The sequence below is a fragment of the Theropithecus gelada genome, chromosome 5 (assembly GCF_003255815.1).
Source record: "Theropithecus gelada isolate Dixy chromosome 5, Tgel_1.0, whole genome shotgun sequence".
NCBI lineage: Eukaryota > Metazoa > Chordata > Mammalia > Primates > Cercopithecidae > Theropithecus > Theropithecus gelada.
Window position 1 is genome coordinate 19131354 of NC_037672.1, and position 23868 is coordinate 19155221.

At 39.2% G+C, this 23868-nt stretch overlaps 1 protein-coding gene across 4 annotated transcripts in view; it reads left to right on the forward strand.

Moving 5' to 3' along the window:
• Positions 1-3886: 3886 nt before the first annotated feature.
• The window catches only part of SLIT2 (slit guidance ligand 2), a 370015-nt gene continuing 350033 nt past the window's right edge, over positions 3887-23868 (forward strand). For 3 of the 4 annotated variants that reach the window (XM_025385835.1, XM_025385834.1, XM_025385836.1), the window contains exons 1-4: positions 3887-5972; positions 8669-8740; positions 9870-9941; positions 20806-20877. In XM_025385835.1, coding sequence (XP_025241620.1) covers positions 5794-5972; positions 8669-8740; positions 9870-9941; positions 20806-20877 — 395 coding nt within the window. In that variant the 5' untranslated portion in view covers positions 3887-5793. The remainder of the gene's footprint in view (positions 5973-8668; positions 8741-9869; positions 9942-20805; positions 20878-23868) is intronic. The other variant, XM_025385833.1, reaches the window with a different exon arrangement.

Here is a 23868-nt window from a genome sequence, read left to right on the forward strand (position 1 = left end):
AGGCCGTGTGCTGTTAGATGGAAAAATATTGTCTTAATTTTCACAATAATCATGAGAAATGGGAATCAATGCATCCATACAAAAGTAGTATTAAACTGGAAAAAATCCCTATAAATATAACAGATTTTTTAATGGGTTGAGACATATTCAGGCAGGTTGCTGATGTAATAACTAGGAAGCCCTTTCCACTTCCGAAGGCCATTTCGTTGGAAAATAAAGTCTTATTACCTCTGTGGAGCTGTACATCAAAATATTTTGGTGCCCCCTAGAGGTAATCAGTAATGTGCAATTGTCAACCCCCAGGAAATAGAAGCTGAAGACAATTCAGCAGGTGTTACCTATTCTTTGCTGCTTCATTCTCCGTACTAACGTGTCTCAGATACAAACACAGAGCAGATCTTGAGTAATGGATCTCAAATTTTAGTGAACATCAAAATCTCTTGGAGGGCTTGTTAGAACATAGCCTTCTGGCTTCTGTTTCCAGATTTTCTGATTTTGTGGGTTTGAATTAGGGCCTGAGAAGCTGTATCTCCAACTACAGTCCTGGTGATTATGATGCTGCTGGTCCAGGGACCATATGCTGAGAATCACTTACCTAGAGAATCATCTCAAAGTCAAAGCTATGTCCAGAAGCAGGTCAGGTTTCAGCATCCTTGGAGTGCTGGTGCTGAGGACCCTAGCTCTTTACTGCTCCCTGTAGATGCCCTTAAGCAATGTGTGCAGAGAGACATGACCATCTCCTGTATGAGGGTGATCATTCCTGAGGATCTGTAGATTCCTTGATCCCCACGAGTTCCAGTGGATCCACAGATACAGCTGGGTGAAGAAGAATCAATTGAGAATTGAGATCAGAGAACTTAGGTTCTGGTTCCAGCTCTGCCATTTAATACGCTGTGACTTGCATGAAGACCAATATCCTCTACTGTAAGGAGTGAAATGGCAACCATCACTGTGGATATAACTCTATCAAATAGCATGGAATTTAGTAGGCTTGAAACAAGTTTTGGTTAAATCTTAATTTCCATTATATTAGGGTTCCATGTCTACGTTTCCAATACAAAGATATTGTGAGAAATATCAGATAATTAAAATGAAAGAAATATCAAATAATTAAAATGAACACATATTGCAACAATGGAAAATAGTAACGTGAAGGCAGTTAAATTCAAGGAATTAAGCTGTAAGTTTCATGAATTTGATCAGTGCAATTACTGTTACCTAACTTTGTTTAAAAAGACAGAGAACTATAATTTTTACTCTTCTTTATCTCTTTTTCATAAATTATCTTTTCTTCCTCTCTTTTCCCATGTAACCCAACTTCACAACCTTTTTATTTCAAAAAATGCAAAGTTTATTAGACATTTAATAACGTACACATTATTCCAATGCTTTTTATTTCTTTGCTGCATAGGCGATTGTCAACATTGTTTTCAAATTATTGTAGGAACTGGATTTTTTTTTTTTTTTTTTTTTTGCAAGATAATAGGAGACTCAGATATTGGCTATAGTGGATTCCACTTCTGCTTAATCCAGGTCAGGATTTATGGAGACCTCATGTGGTGACAAGAGGCACCACAGAAGGCTTTCTTCAGGCTGGGTTTAATAGTCAAAGAGAAACTCAGAAATTCATTTGGGAGCAAAATAATCCACAAAGAATTAAGACCTAGAAGTTAATGTTACTGAAGCCTGCAAGGCCCTCAACAAACATCCTGCAGTAATACTAATGGAATAATACAGTAATATTTTAAAGAACAGGAGACCTGGTTATTTATGTATAAAATTCCCCTTATCAACTAAAAAGTTAATGACAGAAAAAATAATAAGATATGCCTCTCAAGAATTACAGTCTTTCTTTTTTCTGAATGAAATCCACTGAATAGCTTCTTATTTAAATTGGCATCAAATTAAAAAAAAAAGAAGTTTCTGTAGGCATGTTGCTATGTATGTTAGTTTCTTCCTGGTTTTACACAAAACCGAAAGTGATCAGAGATAGAATCAAACTTGAACTTATGTCTGTGAATTTCACTTATGCGACAATATCAATAATATTATATATAAATATTTGGAATGCAGGATATGTTCTTGCAATTAAAATATGGAACAACAATTCTATGTGGTGCACAAAGTTGAACACAAACACCTCTTGTTGCTGACAAGATATTAAAGTTGTGAAATTAAATAAATTAGTGTATCAGTAACCATATTTAACCACAAAATTTATTGGTACACACTAAGGAAAATTCACTGAGGGTTGGGGGAGCTCCTTCCTCAATGACAGGTACTTGCTCTTTATCTCATTTTCCTTACAAGAAAATGTGACAAGGGCTTCTTTTTTCTTCTCCTCAAGGAAGTTACATAACAGACCTTTCAGCTAAAATCTAGAAGGACAAATGAGTTAATAAATGTCAAATGTTTTTGAAGGTTTTAAAAGAATAGAGCAATATAAATCTGTGGCATTAAAATGAGTAATCCTAAGGGTTCCAATTCAGTGATCAGATGGTACCCTGCCTTTGGGCATGTCCTCGAAAAGGCTTAAGTTTTCCAAGGCAGGCAAAATGAGGTAAGTAGAGGTAGCCATTATGAAAAGACATCTTAGAAAATGTTAACTAGGAAAAACGTTAATGAGGATATTGCAGAGATTTTAGGTTGAGCATATTCTTGAGTTAAATAAATCTGTTACTTATGAGGAAACCTACTATGTGACAGACATGGATGCTGGAAATACAAAGAGTCGGACAGGTCTTGCTTTCAAGGAAGCTTCTAATAATTATACAAATAGCTGCTACAATCTGAGGCTGGTATTAGGCGGGGACTTGCACAGATTCCAGGGAAAGCTTCTTAAAGTAGAAATGGGAGGAAGAACAACAAGATGATGCGTATTAAATCCAAGAGAAGGAGTAGAGTCATTTAGATGTCATTTCAAACTTACAGTGACATTGGCTCTTGCTAGGGGGAAAGGGGGGCGAGAGAGGCAGCTGTTGCCAGACGTACGTCACATTGAAGAGACAAGATGAAACAAGGAAATTCTCTTTCAAAACACAGTGGGGAAAAAAAAAATCCAGAACTGCCCTGAAATAAAGAAAACCTTCTGGTATAATGTGCGTTGCTAGGGATTTATTTTTTCCCCTCCTTTCTCTCATAAGAGAGTAAAAATCACACAGATACAGTCAAGTCCTTAAGAGTTTTGTGAGCGTATTGCATATCCAAGACATCAACTGACCATGGTGTGGTTAAGTGTGTGTCTACAAAGGAAGGGTTAAACGGAAGGGGGTGGCTTGGAGATAGAAAGGCAAGCAAGAAGGTTTAAAAATGCTGTTTTCCAACTTGCAAAAACTGAACTTTTCAGCTCCCCAAAATACACGTGTGTGTCTGTAAGCGCAGGCAGATCTATTTCGGTAGGATTTTTCTTAAATTTAAATCATAATTTCTCTGTTTCTGTCTCTCTGTCTCTTGCTGTGCTGCAAACAGTGAGCAGCCCCCTTAAGGATCGCACGGCAAAAGCTGCAGGAGAGGCACTGGCAGGGCTGTTTATTTATGAGCCGCGTTCAAAGCCGCCCTCTCCCGATTCTGCCACTGCAAACGACTACCTCCGAGCCCGGGTCACCTCTGGGGCCAAGGAGTTGGGGACTGGGGCTCGGGTGGCTCCTTCTTCGGGCAAAGTTTGCCCGGACGTGGGAGTGAGGGGGCGAGCCAGGGCGCACGGGAACGCGCGCCGCCAGCCGCCGCCTCCGCCCAGCGTTAGCAGCCCTGGCCTCACCTCTCCCCTCTCCCCCGCGAGGTGCAGGCTCCCCGAGCGCAGCCAGGGGGCGGGGCCGGGCCTCGAGGGGCGGGGTCAGGGGGCGGGGGCTCGAGCGGCTATATAAGGCCAGCGGCGGCTCAACTTCGGACTTGGTGTTATTTATTTGGGAAGCGCCCGGACGGCGGAGCTCGGCGGCGGCGGTGGTGGCTGCCGCAGACTGTGGTTAAAAAAAAGAAGGCGGCGGCGGCGGCGGCGGAGGAGGAGGAGGCGGCGGCGAGGGATGGGAGCGCCGAGGCGCCCAGGCGCAGGCCGTAGCTGCCGCGCTTTCTGGGCACGGCGGGAGTGCTGAGCAGAAAGGGGAGCGCCGGGGCCCGCAGCCCGCTCCGGAGGCGCGGGCCGGGTTTTTGTTTGGCTGCGCTGAGCGCCAGTCAGCCCCAGCGAACAACTCCAGTTACAACAACAACCTACCTTCCTTCCAGACAAGCGAGACTTGGACTGCTGCGTCCGTCCTATTGTTTAGACACTTGCCAGGGGCTCCGGAGTCGGCAGAGCCACCGAGTCCCCGCTCTGAGTCGTCGCCCTCCCTCTCCCCCACCTCGCTCCCTGGAGCGGGAGGCCAGGAAAGCAGCGGGAGAGGGGAAGGGGCTGGAAGGAGAAGGAATACCCGGGACTGCGGCCGCCGCGTCAGGTGCAGCTCCTGGAGCCGGGCGGCGTCGCGACGCCGGCGGGGGTACCGCCACTGTGGCCTTGGGGGACGGGATTCAAAGCCTGGGAAAAGTTGCTGCACTTTGAGAAGGAAGAACCACTAGTGGGAGACCGCCGTGGGCCGGCGGTGGCTCTGCGCCCTCCAGGACCCGGCTCTTATTTCTTCCACCTTTGCCATCAGGTGTCTGCCGCGGAGCTGCGGCGTATCCGGGAGACAAGCGGGGCTGACACGCGCGCACACACACGACTGCCATTCAGCTGCCGCCTGGCTGTGCCTGGAGTAGCGGATCCCACCCGCCCACCTGCCACCGAGCCATTCTCCAGTACGCCCCAGCAGGACGCTGACACCTCCAACCTTGGCCTTTGCCTTTCCACTCCTTCCGGTCTGCCTGGCTTTAAGTCCGCCCCCAGTCAGTCCCCACTCAGTCTTCGCAGCAGCTCTCGTCCTCCACTTGGCCTCTTGGAGTTCCTCGTCGGGGTGCTGACTAGTGGATATTTCTGCCCGGCTGCGGCGGCCCGACTGCCCTTTTGTCTTTTCTGCGTGACCTCGGGGCAGGTCCTGGTGCAGAGCGTCGCCAAGGACGCCGAGCGGGAGGCGGGATTGCCCAGACATCTCTCAGCGAAGTGCATGTGTGTTTGTAAACCATCCTTGGCTATCGGGAGACCGCGAGGACCGGTCCAGGCTGCGGCGGAGCCGAGGGCGAGGGAGAGGCCGCGTGAGTGAGCAGAGTCCAGAGCCGTGCACCCCCAGAACTGCGCGTCTGCCCCGTGCGCCCCCGCGCGCCATGCCCAGTTGCCCCGCGCGTTCTGCTACGGGCCTGCTGGGCTCCCGCGACTTCTAGCTTCGGGAACCCACTTTGATCGGGGCCATAACACCTATTGAGCTCCCCTCTTCTGCCTCGTACCTTCGCCACTGGCATCGGATTTGCAGAAGCGTGCGTGGGATCAGAGGACGGCCCTCCCCCCCACAACCGTCTCCTGCATCTTCGAGGCCATTGAAGACCCAGCTCTTTTACCGCCAAGTTCATCCTTGGGAGACAGAAGACGCGTGATCTCCTCTCCGCTGCTCTTGGGGTCTCCTTGCAGCCCTGGCCAGGCCGATTTATCCTCAGGACCTAAAGTTGCCCAAGGAGCTCCTGCTCTGCCAGAGGAGGGAGGAGAGGGAGGTGGGAGGCGTGTGCCTGAGTGGGCTCTACTGTCTTGTTCCATATTATTTTGTGCACATATCCCCTGGCACTCTGGGTTGTTAGCCCCGCCGGACGCTGGGCCTCAGACACTGCGCGGTTCCCTCGGAGCATAAAGCTAAAGAAAGCCCCCAGTGACGGCGAGGAAGGAGGTGGCGGGGAAAGATGCGTGGCGTTGGCTGGCAGATGCTGTCCCTGTCGCTGGGGTTAGTGCTGGCGATCCTGAACACAGTGGCACCGCAGGCGTGCCCGGCGCAGTGCTCCTGCTCGGGCAGCACAGTGGACTGTCACGGGCTGGCGCTGCGCAGCGTGCCCAGGAATATCCCCCGCAACACCGAGAGACTGTGAGTATGCGCTCTTAGTCTTTCCCTCTCCCCAACCGGGCCGTGCACCCCTGCCTCCCTTGGAGGAACCTGGCAGCTCAGGGTCCTGTGCCTGGGGCAGCCCTCACTAGCTCTCCTACATGCGCATCCTGGGGTTGAGCTCTCCGGGAGGGCACTGGTCAGGGAAGGGCCACTGTCCAAGGAGGGGCGGGTCCCCTGGCAGCTGCGCTAGTTCTCCCTCCCCTGCTCTCGTCCCGCCACGCGCAGCTCCTTGAAGGCTGGTTTTCTGGGGCTGGGGAGCGGGTAGGTAGGGAACAAGTTCTGGAGGATGCCCTGGGCGAGTGAGACGCCACTTAGTTCTCCAGACTCCATAAACGGAGTCACCTTGCGATTGCCAGCACTCCAGGTCGGTTTCAGAGCCCAGTCCCCGCTCTTGTCGCAGGCTGGCGCGGAGGGGATAGCAGGGAGACTCAAAAGAGAGAAACTTGCCCTCCCCGATTTTGTGTCACCCTCCTGGGGGCGAAGGGTAGGAAGAAGGTGTCATGGAGTGCCTGGGAGTGCTTCTCACAGGTCGCGGGGAGAAGGGTGCCCCAGGACGGCGACAGCTCACATAGTAGTCGCGCGCAGCCCCCCGCCCCCCACTTCTCCAGGGAGGGGAAGACGGCGTCAGGCCCCAAGGGACTTGTCTCAGCGGGCGACTGCCAGGGAGGACCGTGTCCCATCCGTTAAGCGAAGTTAGTGCTGGTTCTCCAGCGCCAACCAGCCCAACCGGGTCTTACCGCTGCGGCGACCCTGCGGCGCCCGGCTGCCCGCTCCGGCCCTTCCTGCTGAACCCCTGCGTCCCCATCCACCTTTCTGGCAGTTTCTGCGCCCCTTCACGTGGCAGCAGCTCCCCTGCCTTCCCCTCTTCGCGCTCTGTTGCCCGCAGACGTCCCCGCCTCCCTGTCTCTGCGAGTCTTTAATGAAGAAGTAAATGCAGACCCGGTGTTGACGGCCCACGCGCTCCTGGTGGGGCGCTTCCAGAGTTCAGCGAAGTGGAGCATGGAGGCCGTTCTCTTTGTGAACGCCAAGGCCGCCGCCCCGCGCCAGTCCGGCCGCCCTAGGCACGTTCCGCTCTCGCGGTTGCGTGTGTGCCAGGAGGAAGCGAAGGGCGCGGGGCTAGGCCGGCGGGGGCCAGCGCGTCTGGACTCCTCCCGCGACCTTTTTGCCCCCGGGGTGTAAGGGTTTCGGGCCGTGGAGAGGAGGCGCTCCGACCCGCACGTCTCCACCCTCGCAGCCCATTGCACTTCAACTCGCCCTTCTTATCCAACCCATTTCTCTCGCCCTCAGTTTTAAGGCCCAAGTTGAGCCACCTTTTCCTTTGCAAATGGCTGTCTACCCCCAGCCTCACTAGGTTACCCCTACTCCTTCCTCACCTCTCCGAGCTGGCCAAATCGGGACTCTACTGGGGGTGCCTTGTCGGGATTCGATCCACATTTGTGTAGGGTTGGGGGTGGGGGTGGAGATTCATGTTATATCCAATAGCCCAACAATTTTAGAAACAACTGCATGGTACTCTGCCTAGCATGGAGAAGTGGGCTGGGTAGAAAGGAAGAGAAGCCACGCAGAATTCTGTTTTAGCATTTGTCATTTCATGCCATTCAGGACAGTTTAAAGTTTAAGCACGAACATGTATTACTCAACAAAAAGGGAATGCACTTGGGTGGGTGGGGGTGAAGGGGGAGCCTAGCAATTGAGTTTCAAGTCCTTGAAAAAATATACATCCTTATGAGAGATCAACAAAAAGTTTCCAGAAAATAGTTTACTGGGTGCTGACTTGTAAAATTGTATCATGGAAACAGTTTGAATACAGATTTCAAAAGTGATGTTGTAGAGTCAAAGGTGATAGAGAGCTTGCTTCTATGAAGAGCATTCAAACCGCAGCAAAGCCTGGTTTTACTTGAAATGATTGGAACCAGGGCAAGTTTAGATCTTGACCTGAAATGCCAGAAAAGGAGATCGTGGCTCCTGAAGGAAAAGTGCTGCAGAAATCTGAACAAAAATGTCAGGGCCTGAATTCTATTTCCATTCTTGCCCCTGCTAGTAGTTTTCACTTTACAATCACAGCGGGGTTCCCTGAGCTGCAAATGAAGAGTTAAGTTTTTATACAAATAGACTTGTTGGAAGGTAAATGCCTAGAAATGCAAGTCTTTTAAGTGCAGTTATTTTGATGGCACTAATTTTTTTTCTGTGCCTTGGGAAGTTTCGCCACCATGCTACCTAAGGATAGTGTTCTGAATTTTTATACAATTTCTTCCTGAATAGCATGAGAAAATTGAGTATTTAACCTCCAGAAGGGAACTTCTTTTTGGGGGGAGGTGCCTAACAATTATAATAAAATAGTAGAATACCTGTGAAATTAATATACAATCCTTATAGAAACAAAAATGGAAAGCACTCTCCCATACACAAAACACAACAAACACACACAACAAACTTTTTTGTGATAATGTAACTACTTCATTTTCTTGTCATATGCCAGCAAGAATGAACTTTGCAAATGTGTTGAGTCATTTTAAAAATATCCTTTTAAAGGTTATCTTCTTCTCCTTCCTACATACTTTGTACACTACTTTAGTAATTGAATTAACTTTCAGTTCTGATTTACTCTAAACTTTACTTGAAGCAGGTTCACATAGAAATAAAATGGAACTTTCACTTTCTGGTTTTTCTCTTAGGGATTTAAATGGAAATAACATCACAAGAATTACGAAGACAGATTTTGCTGGTCTTAGACACCTAAGAGTTCTGTAAGTGCATCCTCTGTATTTTTTATTAATTTTTTTTAAGGTTGCATATTTTGAGTCATTGCTGGTCTCAGTTTTTATAACTATTCTGATGACAGTAACATAAAAAATTTAAAAGTTCATGGTTTCCTTTTTTGTGTGTTTATCATTGTACTACAACCTTTAATAAAAGTTGGGGCTTTTTTTTTTTAAAGTTGGAAGCATGCCACAGAACCAATAATCCAGAAATGACCTCAGATCTTTGTTATACCATACCCTAAGCGCTTTATGCATATAAAAATGTTGAATAATTGTTTTCACAAAATGAATAAGTAAAAAGAAACATTTGATACTTTTAGGATTTGAAATTAACTAAAATATTTAAGTGGATCTGTATTTTATTATTAATAACCAAAGGGTTCTCTTTTTTTGCAAAAATCTAATTTCAAGCATTAAAATCAACCATTCAAACTTTTCAGCAGAGTGTATAATGATCTATTGGTCATATTTTGAGTTTTTTATATTTTGTGTTTCTGTAGCTTCTATAAAATTGTTGCAATATGATTACTTCTTTAATTAGTGGGTTAAATTAGCTGTGAGTAAACCACCACTTGAGAGTCAATGTAATGTTAAATTGTTCTCACCCACAGGACTGTAAATATTGACATCCCAGTAGCCATACAGTTTTGACCATTGTGCATTCAGTGTTCTAAGTTTTAAGAGACACATTTTGGTCATTACAAATTATTCCAGTTGCTGATGTGTATCCATGTCAGAATTGAAGTATGTGTATGATGAATTACTGTATTTTGATTCTTTGGTTAAGTTGAAAAACAGTGTACCAAAAAAAGCTATCAAAGCTTCAGTGTGAAGGATTACTTTTCAGATACACTATTAGTTTAAGGGTCAGACTTTTGACCAGTAAATCTCATGAGAAACTACATTCGTATTAAGTTTTGTGGTGCGGACCCTGCTATTTCCCTTCCATGAGTACACTCAGATATGTTATTATTAAATTTGATATTGGATCTCAACTTAGAGCAAAATTTAACTTTATAAAGGGAAAGAGTTTACAAATCTTCAGTTGCTGAATTGAAATTTATTCAGATGGTGAGTGGAAACATTAAGAAGCATGTTATATTTTGCATTTCAGTCAGCTTATGGAGAATAAGATTAGCACCATTGAAAGAGGAGCATTCCAGGATCTTAAAGAACTAGAGAGACTGTAAGTATTTTCAATTCCAAAGTTATGACAACATAACTGTGTTTTTAAAAAACACTTAAATTTCAAGCATCATGTCTTCAATTTCATGTCTTAGGTTTTGAAAATTTGCAGAAAAAGGAGGGTGAATCAGTGGTTTTCAGACTAACTTATGACAAATACAGTTCCTGAATAAATAATTCTAACTTGTAATTAAGCTCAAAAACACAGAGTTAGTTTTCTGAAACATGTATTTCCTTGATAATCATTGCTTTGGTACTTCAAGATGTACAAGCATTTCTTATTCTTCATTTGATTTGTTTTATTTGCTCAGGTAGGAAGAAAGGTGGTACTTTTATTTGCATTACTGGTGCATTAGGGAAGAGAGAAGTTGTGCTAATCGTTATTTTCATTTTCATGGTGGTGCTTTGTGTGTCATCAGTGACATTTGATGAAATACTTTATGTTTTACTGATAAAGATTTGCTTTTTGATATTTAGCATGGTGAATGTTGTTATTGTTAATACTTTCCACAGTTGTATTTTATTCTATACTAGCTTTAAAAATATTTATTCTGGAAAAATAATCTAAAGATTATGAAAGTAAGAACTGTGTTATCATATTGTGGTCATTCAAAGTTGGTTTCCTTCCCAAGAAAATTAAATGTAGACTTCAGATTTTAAGATACTTTTTTTACATATTACTTGAGGACTTTAAAAATGTTTGCAGTATATATCTGCAAAAGACAAAACCTCTGTCTGAAATAATTAAGATAAATTACAGACTTTTTAATTTGAAGTATGAATTGTATGTCTTACATGTCTTGATTATTCAGGTTTGATATGTTTGCATTTTGAAGGCAAAGAAAAGCTCTAATAAAAGCAGCAACAATTATTTTAATAAGTTTTCATGCCTACCTTAATAATCACTTTAAGTAAAAATATTTTTTTCAAAAAATAATAAAATCTAACGTTCATTTTAGGCTTAACACATATTCAGGTTCACTGGGCAAAAGGGCAGAAGTTAATTCCCTGTAATTGTCCATAAGAAGAAAAATGATTTGTCCCCTTCCAAGATATTTATAAATATTAAGACTATATTTTTATCACCTCAAGTAAAACACAGAAATGTCTACTTTATTTTACTATTAGCCTTTCTCTATGATAAATATTACAGTACAAGGACTGTAATTGTAGAATTCAAAATAAATTTTAAATCACTACTTTCAACTAATTTTAGAGGGAAATAAAAATCGGTAAACATTTGGTTGCATTCATAACAAAGCTTATAAGTTCATAGCCTGTCTCTAAATATATAAAAAATACTCTGAAAGTATTTATTGTTTGATCTCCTTCATAGACTGTATGATTAGCTAATTCCTAGTAACTTGCAAAGATAGTTTAATCTTTAAGAAAGCATCAATATCATTCAAATGTTTGCTAAAATGAATAGATAATTTAAATTGTCATTTAAACTTTATGTTTTCAAGAATAGCTTTTAGTCTTCACAGGAAAGTATCTTGAGTTTGGTTGCTAACTTCCAAACCATTGAAGGAATTTTGATCGCTTTTTTTGCGGTCTCTATTTTGGTTATATTGTTGTTTTAAATATTTTCAGGAACACTAGAACTAAACAAACTTTCTCATTCTTTTTCAAGTCACTTCGGAGTGTTGTCTGAACTTTCATCTTGATTAAATTAACTTTTCCTAAAACTTATTAACCAGATGCTATATGCTCTGAAATTTGATTAGAGTTGTAAGTAGGTACTATTTTTTGACTTTTACTTCCTCTGGGAATGTCACTTCATCTCAGAACAATTTTCTATTCTACTAAGACTAAGTCAGATGTTTCAGAGTGGGAGGAGGATTTGTAATTTTGAATGAAAACTAATATATATGCAGGACTTCTTTAAATCACCCCAGCTGTTGGCCAAGAGCAAATATTTCATATTTGTGAGGAAAAGCTGAGAAAATTCCTTTTGTTTACAACTGCCAAGTCCATCTGATGGAAGCACATTGTTATCTGACAGCCAATTCATCTCCTTGGGACTCTGGAATTCAAAACCATTTCTTAGGAACATTGTGGATACACTTTTCAAATATTTATTTTTTTTTAAATACATTAAATGGTAAGGCAGGTTTGCTAAGGAATGCATTCAATTTATTGTGAAACAAACTATTTTAAATTTTGTTCAGTGTATTGATTTAAAAAATTAAAAAAACAAAAAACAAAAAAACAAACTACCCAGAGAGTTCCATAATCAAACTGCTATGGCCTATGGTATATATCTTTATTTTAGTTAGTGTCATTAACACCAAAAAATTGCTTGCTTTTTCAAAAAGCTGCAAGAGACAATGTGAGAGACAAGAAGAAATCAATAAATTAACTTTTTACTATGTATTGTGTAAATTTATATGGTTTTTAACAATTTAGTTGTGAAATTTAAAATTGGAACTCCAAATTATGAAAAAGGTGTACAATTAGGTTTATGTTGTAAATCCCATTTATATACTGAATAGTGATTTAATTTTTATTCCTTGTATGAAGAACAAAATAAAATAAAAACATTAATTTTATTCGTGTGTAATTTATGGTTTTAAGTTGTTTTCATTTTAAAATGATAAAACAATTATAAATTACATTTTGTGAATATTTCATAGTTGTAAGTGTTTATTTTATTTTATGTTGATGGACTTTTAACTTGATCTATAGAAAAATCTGAAAACAGAAGATAAATATCTGTACCTTTTTTAAAAATTCAGCTTTTTAGTCTGCAAGAAACAGTCATGTTGTTGATTTGAATTTAATTGTAGCATGGAATGACAAAGTCATTATTTGCAAATCAAAGCATTATAGCTATAAAAGATAGTTTTCCCTTTCAAAGAGTGGATGAAATACAACATTTTCAGATAAACTGTCAAGAAGGAGTTAATAGTAACATACCTCCTCCTTTCTTTTCTCCTCCTCTCCCTCCTTTCCTTCTTTTCTTCCCTTTTAGTTTCTTTCTTCCTTACCTCTCTAACTAGCTCCTTCCCTCCCCTGCCCTTCATTCTCTTGCAACATGAGATGACACATCATTGTCAGAATGTGGTTATGCATCACTGTAAAAGGAGGAAGTTGTAATCATGTCTGCATTCCATGAGCACACATTATTTTCTGTTTTGACAGTTTGTTTCTGCACTCTCAGACCTAACATGTGCAGAGTCATATTTCCTAGGATGCTCTGTATTGCCAGCGGTACCTGTTTATCTGGGATGAAAATGAAGCCTTCAGAATGTGCCTCATATAGATTGTATTAGCAGATCTCCTGTTGCTTAATCAAAAAATTTTTCAAATGAAATGTGCTATACCTAGATGGCCAGTTAATTCAGTGGAAATTCGGAAAAAAAGGTCACATATAACCTGCAGTAAGAATCAGGACACTTAGGAAGTATATTTCTTTTATATACCTCAAGGAAGATACCTGTGTATATCTGCAATAAATACTCCATGCAAAATTATTAATTTGAGATTTTTTTGAGGCTGCATAATGTCCTAGAGGGTTAAAAAAATAACACTGGGACCCAGCAACGCTGTGGGCTTGTGTAAAATTCTGTTGTTCACACACGGTTTATGGGGTTAGATACTACAGTCATTCAGTTCTATTTTATGGCCTTTTAGGGGGACCCAGACCATGTTGGGGTTCCACTAGTGAAAATAATCTTCTTTTGAAAGTTCCTTTATAATACAAATGCAAAAGTATGAGAAAGTTTTTGAAAATGTTTAGGGTTGTTATGGGACATTGTATTATTTACTCTAAGACTGAAAAGTGAAATGCATATATGCATAGGTTATGTTGGTAAGAATCAGTAGCATACTGTAAAAAGTCTTGGATATTAGGCTTTGTGTGAACACTGAAACCATCTTATACCCTTAAAATAAGGAAATTGTGGAAATAATAAAGGCAAGCGTGTGGAGTGTTCATCTTTTCCCACCAATACTTGGTAAATGTGTGCTTTTAAGACCAATACTGCTTTAACTTCTCCTAGTGTTAGTATAATTGGGTTTGAAATGACATTTTTCTCACTAGCTTTGTCATTTGATACTCATTTATGCTTGAAAATGAGCTCAGAAAATATTATTATGATAAAGCCATGTAAGGAATCTTGAGCAGTCAAGCTGTTAACTGAGACATTTAAATTTTCCACCAAGTTGATATAAAGAAAATATTCTTTTTAAGTTAGAAAAGTCTAAGCCCCTTTACAGTGGAGCCTACATTTGACTAAACACTACACTGTAATGAGATGGTATGTAAAAGACACATTTGTTTAAGGTGATGCTGAATTAGTTCTCCCTGCATATACATAGCACCCCTAAGCAGGGGACAGACAGTGTGAGTGAGGCTGAGGAAGTATGATGTGGTAGGTTTTTGTTGTAGGTCTTTACACATGAGTTCAAGTAGAGAATATGTTGTGGAACAGGTCTGAAAGAAAGCATCATTTATCCTCTGTTCATCAAGGATCTGGACATATTCTCTGTTCATCAAGGATTAGTCTCTTCTGACTAATCTGACAAGTTTATAGGCAACACATAACACATACCTTTTCTTAACAGAACGACAGTCTAACGGTGCTAATCTCCTTGGAAAAGAATGCAAGCCCATCTCAAAAGAATTGTTTTCTGGTATCTTTCCACACAAGTTTAAAATCATGGCAGTCATTTTCTTGGAAAGTCTCTTTAAAGGACACGTCAAACTCTGTGACAGAGGCTGAGTATGCACATAGCATAAAATATAAATGTTCTAAACGATAGAATAGCCATTATATGCCAGTGATGTTTCACCTATTTATAAGCAATGTGGTCGATTTTAAATTAGGTTTACTGACGCCGGTCGTAGAAAGCTTTAATCCCTGTGCACTGTTACAAGTTTTGCAGAACACTGAATCCGAGAGAGTTTCTCATGCAACATTTTTTATGGGCCTTGAGGTTGAATGGTGATGAGAAGGCTCGTTTGCTCTTTGTGGACCATTTTATAAATTCTGAAGCAGCGAGGGTGTTTATTTTTCCCACATCTGTTTTGGGTCCTCTTTTGTGACAGTGTTTGCTGGATGCCGTGTCCTTTATACCTCCCCTGAAATGAGTAGTTTAGTTTGCACTGTTACAATGTATTTGTGGAAGTAGCCAATGTCAAATATTTTACGTTTAATTCCCTCTCTCCTTTCTTTTGGATACCTTTCTGCTTGAATTATGTCTTCTAAACTGAATTTCACAACTTCACATGGAAAGAGAGACATTTCTACATGGACTTCATATATATTGCCGTTACCTTTTTTCAAACCAAGTGTTATCTGCTGGACTGGAAAGCATATTGATGAAAATGCTTTCAGAACGAAAACTTGATAATAGGGCTGTGATTTGATCTCATCAATATTGCTTTACTATAATATTTACAGAAAATTATTTGGATGTCCTCTCTACAGTGTCCATACACTCTGAATACAGATGGACAGTTTTGGAGCAGGGGCTCTGTGCTGCTGTTTGAGGTTCTAGAGTAAAAGCACAGAATGTGGAATCTAGAAATCCCTGTTCTTCGACATCTTATTTTATCTGCTGATGCTTGGTGTCTCATGGAATACCAGGCAAATACACATTGGTTGTACTGTTGATTATGGTTTCTAACCAGATACAAGCTCCCCTTTCTCCTTTTGAAATCAGAAACGTTAGGGAAGAGTGATATCAGAAAACCCTTGGTTTCAATTCCACTGAGTGATCTTGATCACCTTGCTTCATCTTTCAAAATTTCTGTTTCCTCATCTTTAAAACAGGGATAATCATGATATCTCATAGTGGCAATAAGTAAGATAATGTACATAGCTTCACAAAATGCTGGGCACAGAGCACTTAAATAACTATTATTCTACATTTCAACATACCTCTCATTTCTCAATTGTTGAGATTAGGAATTATTTTATCTTAGCTGCTAAAGTGTATATATGATCCATTTGGCTTGTTACAGTCATATTTACATTTTTTAAAAATGTTCTTCCTAACAAGTATATGGTCAACAGAAGAGATGTGAAGAAAAGGTAAACAACCCTTCAATGGTTATTTCAGAGTGTTTTTCATAGTCTCTCTGAATATGTAGAGAAATACCAGGAAATAACGGGACAAAAGAGGAAGCAATATTTTGCTAATAAGTGTTGACATCTCTAGCAAGGAATACAAGGGATTAAGTTATCATTGAAATCACTGCTGAAAATGTAAACTTTATTTTATTTACATAATGCAAAATAAATTTTAAGATCCGTGCTTTGAAAATGTTAGAATAAAAACATTTTTATAAGAGAAGTCAAAATTTACCTGAGAAGGTGGCAAAAGAGGGGGCTAAATAGTTTTACGCTTGATCATTCATGTAGGAGAAATAGGAGGTTAGAAATGGTAGGCTTTAAGGCAGCATTTATCAAACATTTATTACAGACCTAGCACGCTGCTAAAAACACCTTATATTTACACTGACAAGTAAGTAAGGAGCACAAAATTTTACTGGCTTTGGTAAAACTGTTCTCATATTACGTTTTGAATTAGATGGAAGGTTGTGAACATTAATTGAATTTAGGTGAAAGTTGCAAAAAGTAAGAGACTGTAACCCCTGCTAAAGGACAAGAGTCACAGACGCAGCTGGCAGATAATAATTCAAAACAATCTTTGTCAATATGTTCAGGCTGCCCTTCAAATTGAGGTTGTTAAGAATCAGTATTTGAGAGGCCAGTGGTGTTTTGTGCGATGCAGAAAGATCATTCACTCCTCTGAAAGTCAGACTCAAAAATAGCTGGTAGCACAGAGCAAACAGTTACTGGAATCCCTTCTCGTCTTTGCCCTGGGAGAAAGTATCTCAGAGACATACATTACACACCTTTCTGAAACTGTGAATTGCCATCTAGAGAATTATCAAGCGTTTCTGGAATCTTATGGGCAGATTCCATCGAGGGGTGAGGACACATGACTTAGATATCATTATATCTCTGTCTCTTCTTTGACACCATTGAGTGTCTGTGCTCTGAACAATGATAATTGACTCACCTGGTCTGTTTAACAAAGCTAATTTATGTTGGCTCCCATAAGTAATCCTCTGTGATATCTTTAATTCACTACATGCTGTTTCCTGTTCTGGAACCATCAGATTTAACTTCAACTCATTTATGTTAGAGATCTTATTCTGACACAATCATCCTCAAGCTGTTAAGCAAATTTCTGTCACATTAAAAGCTAGGCTACTTTTTCTCTAGCTCTGTTTAGTAATTGTTATATACCTTAATAGTCTTTAAAAGAAGTTTAAATTTTAAATAAGTGTTCTTTAATTTAAGGGTTTAATTTCTGGTGATTGTACAAGCATCTATCCTTTAAAATTTTTATTTATTTAACATTTTGAAAGTTTTTTGCTTTTTATGTTAATGTTTGTATAACCATTTAGCCTTAGTATGGATGGAAGAGAGAATAGAAAAAGTGGAGGCAAAAGTGTCTTCATACTCCTTTAAAGACAATAAAAAGGAAACGTATACTGTTTTGTTGTATCCATATTACCACATTCCTTACTGTTATCTGTCCTTTTTGTGTGATGCCACCTTGTCTTATCCTAAAAACAGAAATGTATCTGGTGGGTTTAGACATATAAAGATCACTCATAATAACTTTCCTGAAATAATTATAAACTACTTGAATTCAGAGGGGAGTGCTTCATATATATTTTCATTTTTTTTCTGAAATTTAAAATACCTAATTTTCAACAGGTGTTTCAAACCGTGAGCTGAACATAGAGCTAGCTTTTTTAAAAAATAAAACTTTGTTTTATTTACAATTGCTTCGTTCATAGATACTTAAGAAATGGATCAAATAAATCTATGTTTTGCCTCAGGGAATATAGGTGAAAAGGAAAGCTTCAGCATTATATTATTCTGAATTATTGTTTAGGAATGTTTAGACTGTATTTTTTCCAGAAGAGTGATTCAGAGGGCATGTTTTAGTGTCACACCACCTTCATTCAGCCCCTAGCTTTATATCTTTGAACTCTGCTCTTCTCTCCAGAACAGCAGTGAGAATTGTACTTACTCACGGGGATGTGGTGAAGAGTGAATGAGATAACTTGTATAAACCTCTCAGAATAGTGACCATCACCTAGTAAGCTTATTACTTACACAGTGAATTAGAATATGTGTTAGCTATTACTTACACAGTGAATTAGGAACCACTAGGAATAAGAAAAGGATAATAATTAAGAAAAAAATAACACTTCTTGTATCCAACCTGAAAAATCTGCTTTCTCACAATATATGAAACTATACTGATGTAGACCCATTAACAAGAAAGCTGGTAGCAGCTGTTGTTCACTTATATATCTGAATTTGTTTAAACACACTGAATCCTTTCCAACTTCTAGGTGATGTTGAGAATCACATCACCAAGGATGTTGATGGAATGGAAAGGAGGAAACTACTGTCTGGGACATGTGAAAGCAGGTTTGACAGCCAGAGAGTGGCATCAAACTCAAGGCAGGTGCCTCAGGGAGAATGCCAGAGGAATGTTGGCTTAATAAAAAATGTAAATGCTAGGGCCTTGCTGAAATATATCAAAATACTAGACAACGCTCTTCTCATTCAGCATTTCCTAAGAACCTACTAAGGGCCAGAGATTAGGAAATGTTGACTGAGAGCAGGCTGCTCTCTTTGGCTTTTCATATGGTTCAAAACTTACTAAGTGCCGGGGAAGAAGGGAGGGAATACAAAGATTTAGTCTTTATGCTTGAAGAGCTCACAGTCTAGTGGGAAAGGGACCAGTACATGAATAAATATTACACAGTGTAAGGGACCCTTACTTATCAAATGCTGTGGGGACACAGCCAAGAGAAGCACTAACTTTTTGTGGGAGAATCAGGGGAAGGTTCACAGAGGATGTAAGAAAGCACCATTTGGAGAAAAGGAGAAGCACTTCATAAAGAGAACTGCCTCTGCAGGACCCAGAGGTTTGCCGAGAGTGCTTGCTCTGGCTAGAGAATAACAAATGAGGCTGGTAAATCTGGTGGTTTGGATCACATCATGAGAGCACATTTCTGCTATTTTAGAAATTGGAATTGGCTCTTTGGACAATGGAGGTCCTTCCAAGAGTGGTTGCATTCCCAGAAAAAAATCTCATTACCACTGTTGCAAATATTTGTAATCTGTTTTTAGAGGGAAATATAACAAAGTAACAATCTGCATTTCATTGAAATTGTATAATGCTAGACTTTGGAAGTACACTTTCTTCAAAATCATACCTAACAGAGAACAAATAAATAAAAGCTTTTGATTTGACTTTAAATTTTACCTTGTTATGTGCTTCATTCAAAAAAATAGTGTAAGTGGGAAGTAAATTCACTCTTTTACCACTAATTTTACTATTTGTCCCTACTTGTCTTGGCATACTTTTTATTAGTATGCATTTTATTAGGGCCTGAGAATGTTTCTGTAGATGACCAACTTCCTTCTGAGTTCACATAAAGTTATGGTGCCATCATTGCTTCATGGCATTTTTTAGAATGGAAAGAAGTTCTGAAGGTTACCTGGTCTAGCTTCTCACTTACAAACAGGATTTTTAAAAATTATATCATTTTCCAAAAAAAGAAAAAAACCAAAAACCTCATAGCCTCTGCTTGAATACATTTTGAGATAAGGAGTTGAGAGTTTCCATTTCTTAATACCTAGTTCTGAGAAAGGTCTTCTGTATAATCGAATTTCTTAGGAATTACAATCCAGGGGTCCATTTCTGCCCTCTGGAGACTAAATAAGTATAATTCTGCATCTGCCCGATGACTCTTTCAATATGTCAAGATTGATATGCCCTCTTTTCCTGTCCCTTTTGATACTTATCTTTAATACTTAAGAAATGCCTCTGCTTTCCTCAGTGCGGCATTACTTTCAGAACTATATCCAGAAGCTATACTATATAATATGCCTCTATCCCTCTCGAGCTAGGCAGCTTGTAAGTCATTTGAGTGCAAAATGTTACATCAGCTCTTTATCATTTTATTTAGATTTGGGAAAAGCAGAGAAATAGACAGTTATTTTAAATTAAATGTTAAATTGTACACTTAAAACAGATGGGATTGGGATATGACTACATCAGAGATAGTATTTGCCCACTCTTTAACAGGTGTGCATACCAAGCATCAGGGCTTAAATTGAGTTAGAGTTGGAATCACACTCTTCTTTAAAACATTTACAACATTCCAATTTACTTAGACATTTTAAAACATTACTTAAACAGATTTGACGCCACTATTAGTTATACTGCTGTGCCTTAAATTCAGTTAAGGATTGGAAGCTGTGGGTTGAGGTTTGAACTCTGGGTTGGTTATTCTCCTGATTTTGCCTATGGGACAAATCATGCCGACAATTTCTCACACCTTTTTTTTTTTTTTTCCCGCAACTAAATGAAAAGCTAACAAAATTAAAATGTCCATCTCCCCACAATTCCTTGGCTGAGATTTTAGGCCAATTGGGACTGTGTATGGATTATTTTAGACACCATTTATTGTGGTATTTCTGTTGGATATTGAAGTCACCTACCTTAGGCGCCTAAGACTGAGTCACAAAAATCCTTTATTGTTGTGTATATTCTGGTTGACTGATGTTGCACAGGATTTGAGTTTGGAGTTTTAGACCCCAGTAATCATCATCATACTAAGCACAATGGAAAACTGCTTTAAAGAGTCATGTAACAAAAGGTGTAACCAACTTTTGATTTGCAATGCTTGAATTCTCTTGAATGTCATTTCATTCTTTTCTGAAATACAGGATGAGGCATGACACTACCAAATCACAGTCTCATTGTTGGGTATTTTCTGTGTAACATAAGCTTTGTTTTTGTTTCCTCTAAAGGCGTTTAAACAGAAATCACCTTCAGCTGTTTCCTGAGTTGCTGTTTCTTGGGACTGCGAAGCTATACAGGCTGTAAGTAGACACAAGTAGTTATTGTTGCTTTGGGTAGTACCTTGTGTTTTATTAAATATATTTTGGATCTGTTTCTGTGTGCTTTCCTGGAATCTATGCATCAATAGATTAATGGATTAAAAGTTTGTGTTTTTTTTTTTCTTTAGGAAATTCATGATTTGTTTTCTAGTGGTTGTTTTATTTGGTTAGGATTTAGCGGTTGATGTATGTGATACGGTAATTGGATTATTATTGTTATTTTTGGTAATGTGATGATGGCAAGATTTACCTACTTTTTAATGGAAATGTTTGATTAAGTCCTGAAGGGAGAAAATTGCTACTGTGCTTCCTCTTAAGAGGAAGCTGGCAGTGTGTTCTTGTAAAGTTGAGATTTTTAATGTTAGCTTTTTTGGTATTGTTTCTGGGCTCAAGTAGTAGTGTTTATTAGTTCGAAAATATTATTATAAGGTATTTAAAGAGGGCTGTAAATTTCCTCTTAAATGTTTCCTTTAAAGCCAGAATTTCAGCCTCTGCAATATGAATGACTGTATGGCAAGGTTTTCATATTAAATACGTCATAGACTATTAAAGGAAGTAATTCCTTAAAGGAGCATAATGTGAGTATTAGGGGGAATCACTTTTTCCTCCCTGGAATGCTTTTGCACTGACCTAATGTGTAATAGTGAAAACACATTTTTGAAAGCATTTAAAAATGAGATTTTCAGCCATATGAATGACTTTGTGCAGATGGGAGATAAGCTACAAAGTTCTGGAAAAATAAATAGCAATGATTATTGAGGTACATGCATGTTGTGAAAAAACTGCTGGGATGTATAGAGTAAATTGCTCCATTAGCCCCCACCTGGATGGTGGGAGTCCCATATGGTACTATTTGTAGAGAAAGTGAGCATATTTCCTTTTTCTGAATTTGTCTTTGTAGCCTACTAGTTCAATATAGTTATCAATTCCAGAAGTAGGAGGACTGTCCTCTCACACCCTTCACCCCCAAGAATAGCCAGGATCTTTGTTAATGTCCTCCTGAAACCTTAACAACCTTAACTTACTATAGGGAGGTATTCCCCAGCTGACAGACCAGATCTTCTCTTCAAAGTCTTTCCTGACTTTGTTCCTCTAAGGTTAGTTAAAATCACCTGACATTTTTCTCTCCTTTTTTGTGTTCCCTGCTGCTCAATTGGCCCAATTTAAGTAAATTTAAAAAATCAAATAAAGAAACTTTGGAACTGCATTTTTAACAAAAATTATCTAAGAACTATTTTTACTAAGGAAATAGGATGTAGGTTTGCCATAAAGATTATATGTATGCATATCAGTAGATAATTATATCTAAATATTTGTGCTTAGTTTCTAAAAAGGGTCATAGAATTGGTTTTGATAGTATTTCACTTTCAGCTTTAGTTATTGTTGACTGAGGAGATTTTTTAAGGAATCGACTTGGATTAATTTCCCCAGTTTAAGGTGGTTTAATCCATTGCAGAATCCTTCATCAGCAAATTATATTCTGCTTGACATTTTGCCCTCTTTGACAATATTACATAGGAGACCAAGAGATTTTTTTTTATCTTTTGTTATGATTTTATAACTTTATGCAGCAGCTATATGAAAAAAGACTTGAAATCTTTAAGTGAATTAAAGAAACAGAATCCATAAACCTATGACAGCATTTCCTAATTAATTAAATGCATGTTGGAAAATGGGGACACAGGCAGCTAGAAAATGTGTTCAGATTTTTTAATGTGTCTTTCTGGCTCAAAGGATTTGTCCTGGGGAGTAATAACAGCTAAAGCAACGTTTGTTAGGTGGAACTGGTTACAAGATGTGAATATTTTTATGTTTCAGAAGTTATGTAACTTGATGGCCTAGCATTCAATATTGACGAAGTGAATCTCTTTACGTGAGATTTGACATCAGATTTAGGTACTAGGTGTACATAGAAAACTAGAGGTGGAATTTTTATTTGCATCCTCAAGTCGGGAATCTTAATTTGAGTTAAGGAACTGTTGCCTCATCTGAATTAGACTTAGGTGAATTGTTAAGAGTGCTTTTTCTCTCGAAAGGATAAGTTATAAGCTGCACGTGACCAGTTCATGATGGTGATTATTAATTAAATTAAACAACTGCCATTGGAAGTCTTTAATAAACAAAGGAACACACACTTGTGAAGCTGACTACTGGCTAGTGTAATTATGAAAAGCAAGGGTACAAGTTCACATTTTCTTCATATAATACAGATGCCTAGTAGCTCACCTGAAACAAATATTCCAGCAGATGGGAAAATGTGCACAAACCTATATGCACAACATCCTTTATAATGCTCATTTAAAAACATAGTTTTCTCACAAGAAGGACAAGTAACAGAACAAAGGATATGGAATTTTTGACAAATAATGGGGAAAAATGATAGGACAAGGAAAGTATTTGATAGTTGATATATGTATGATTGTTTTATAAATATATATAAAAAATATATAAGTATATATGATATAAATATGTTTATAGAATATATATTTTGACATTTGTATAATATATAATTAAACATAATATATATGTAATATAATATATAATTTATATAATATATTATATATAATTCATATTTATATATCATATACATTTATATAATTTATATATATAAAGCAAGCCATATTTGCCCCTACTGTCTAATGCAGTAGAGGCATACTATATGCAGAACTCATAAAAAAGCAAATTTAGGATTTACTTCCTCTGTAGGTTGTTCCGAGATACGAATTAATATTTCAATTTCTTTATTTTCTTAGTTATTGTATACTTTATTCATACTTAACACTATGTTTTCCCAGGTTTATCACTAATTTAAAAGTCTACTGGTTTAATATATAGTTTATACACTGAAGTTTGGTTTTTCACATTGTTGGCTTAGATGAAAGCTTGTTGGATATACTGGACCTTGTGTTGCTTTTCTTTGAGCTTTGGAATAAATAATCACTATTTGACTAGTGGCTGAAAATAAGATACCAG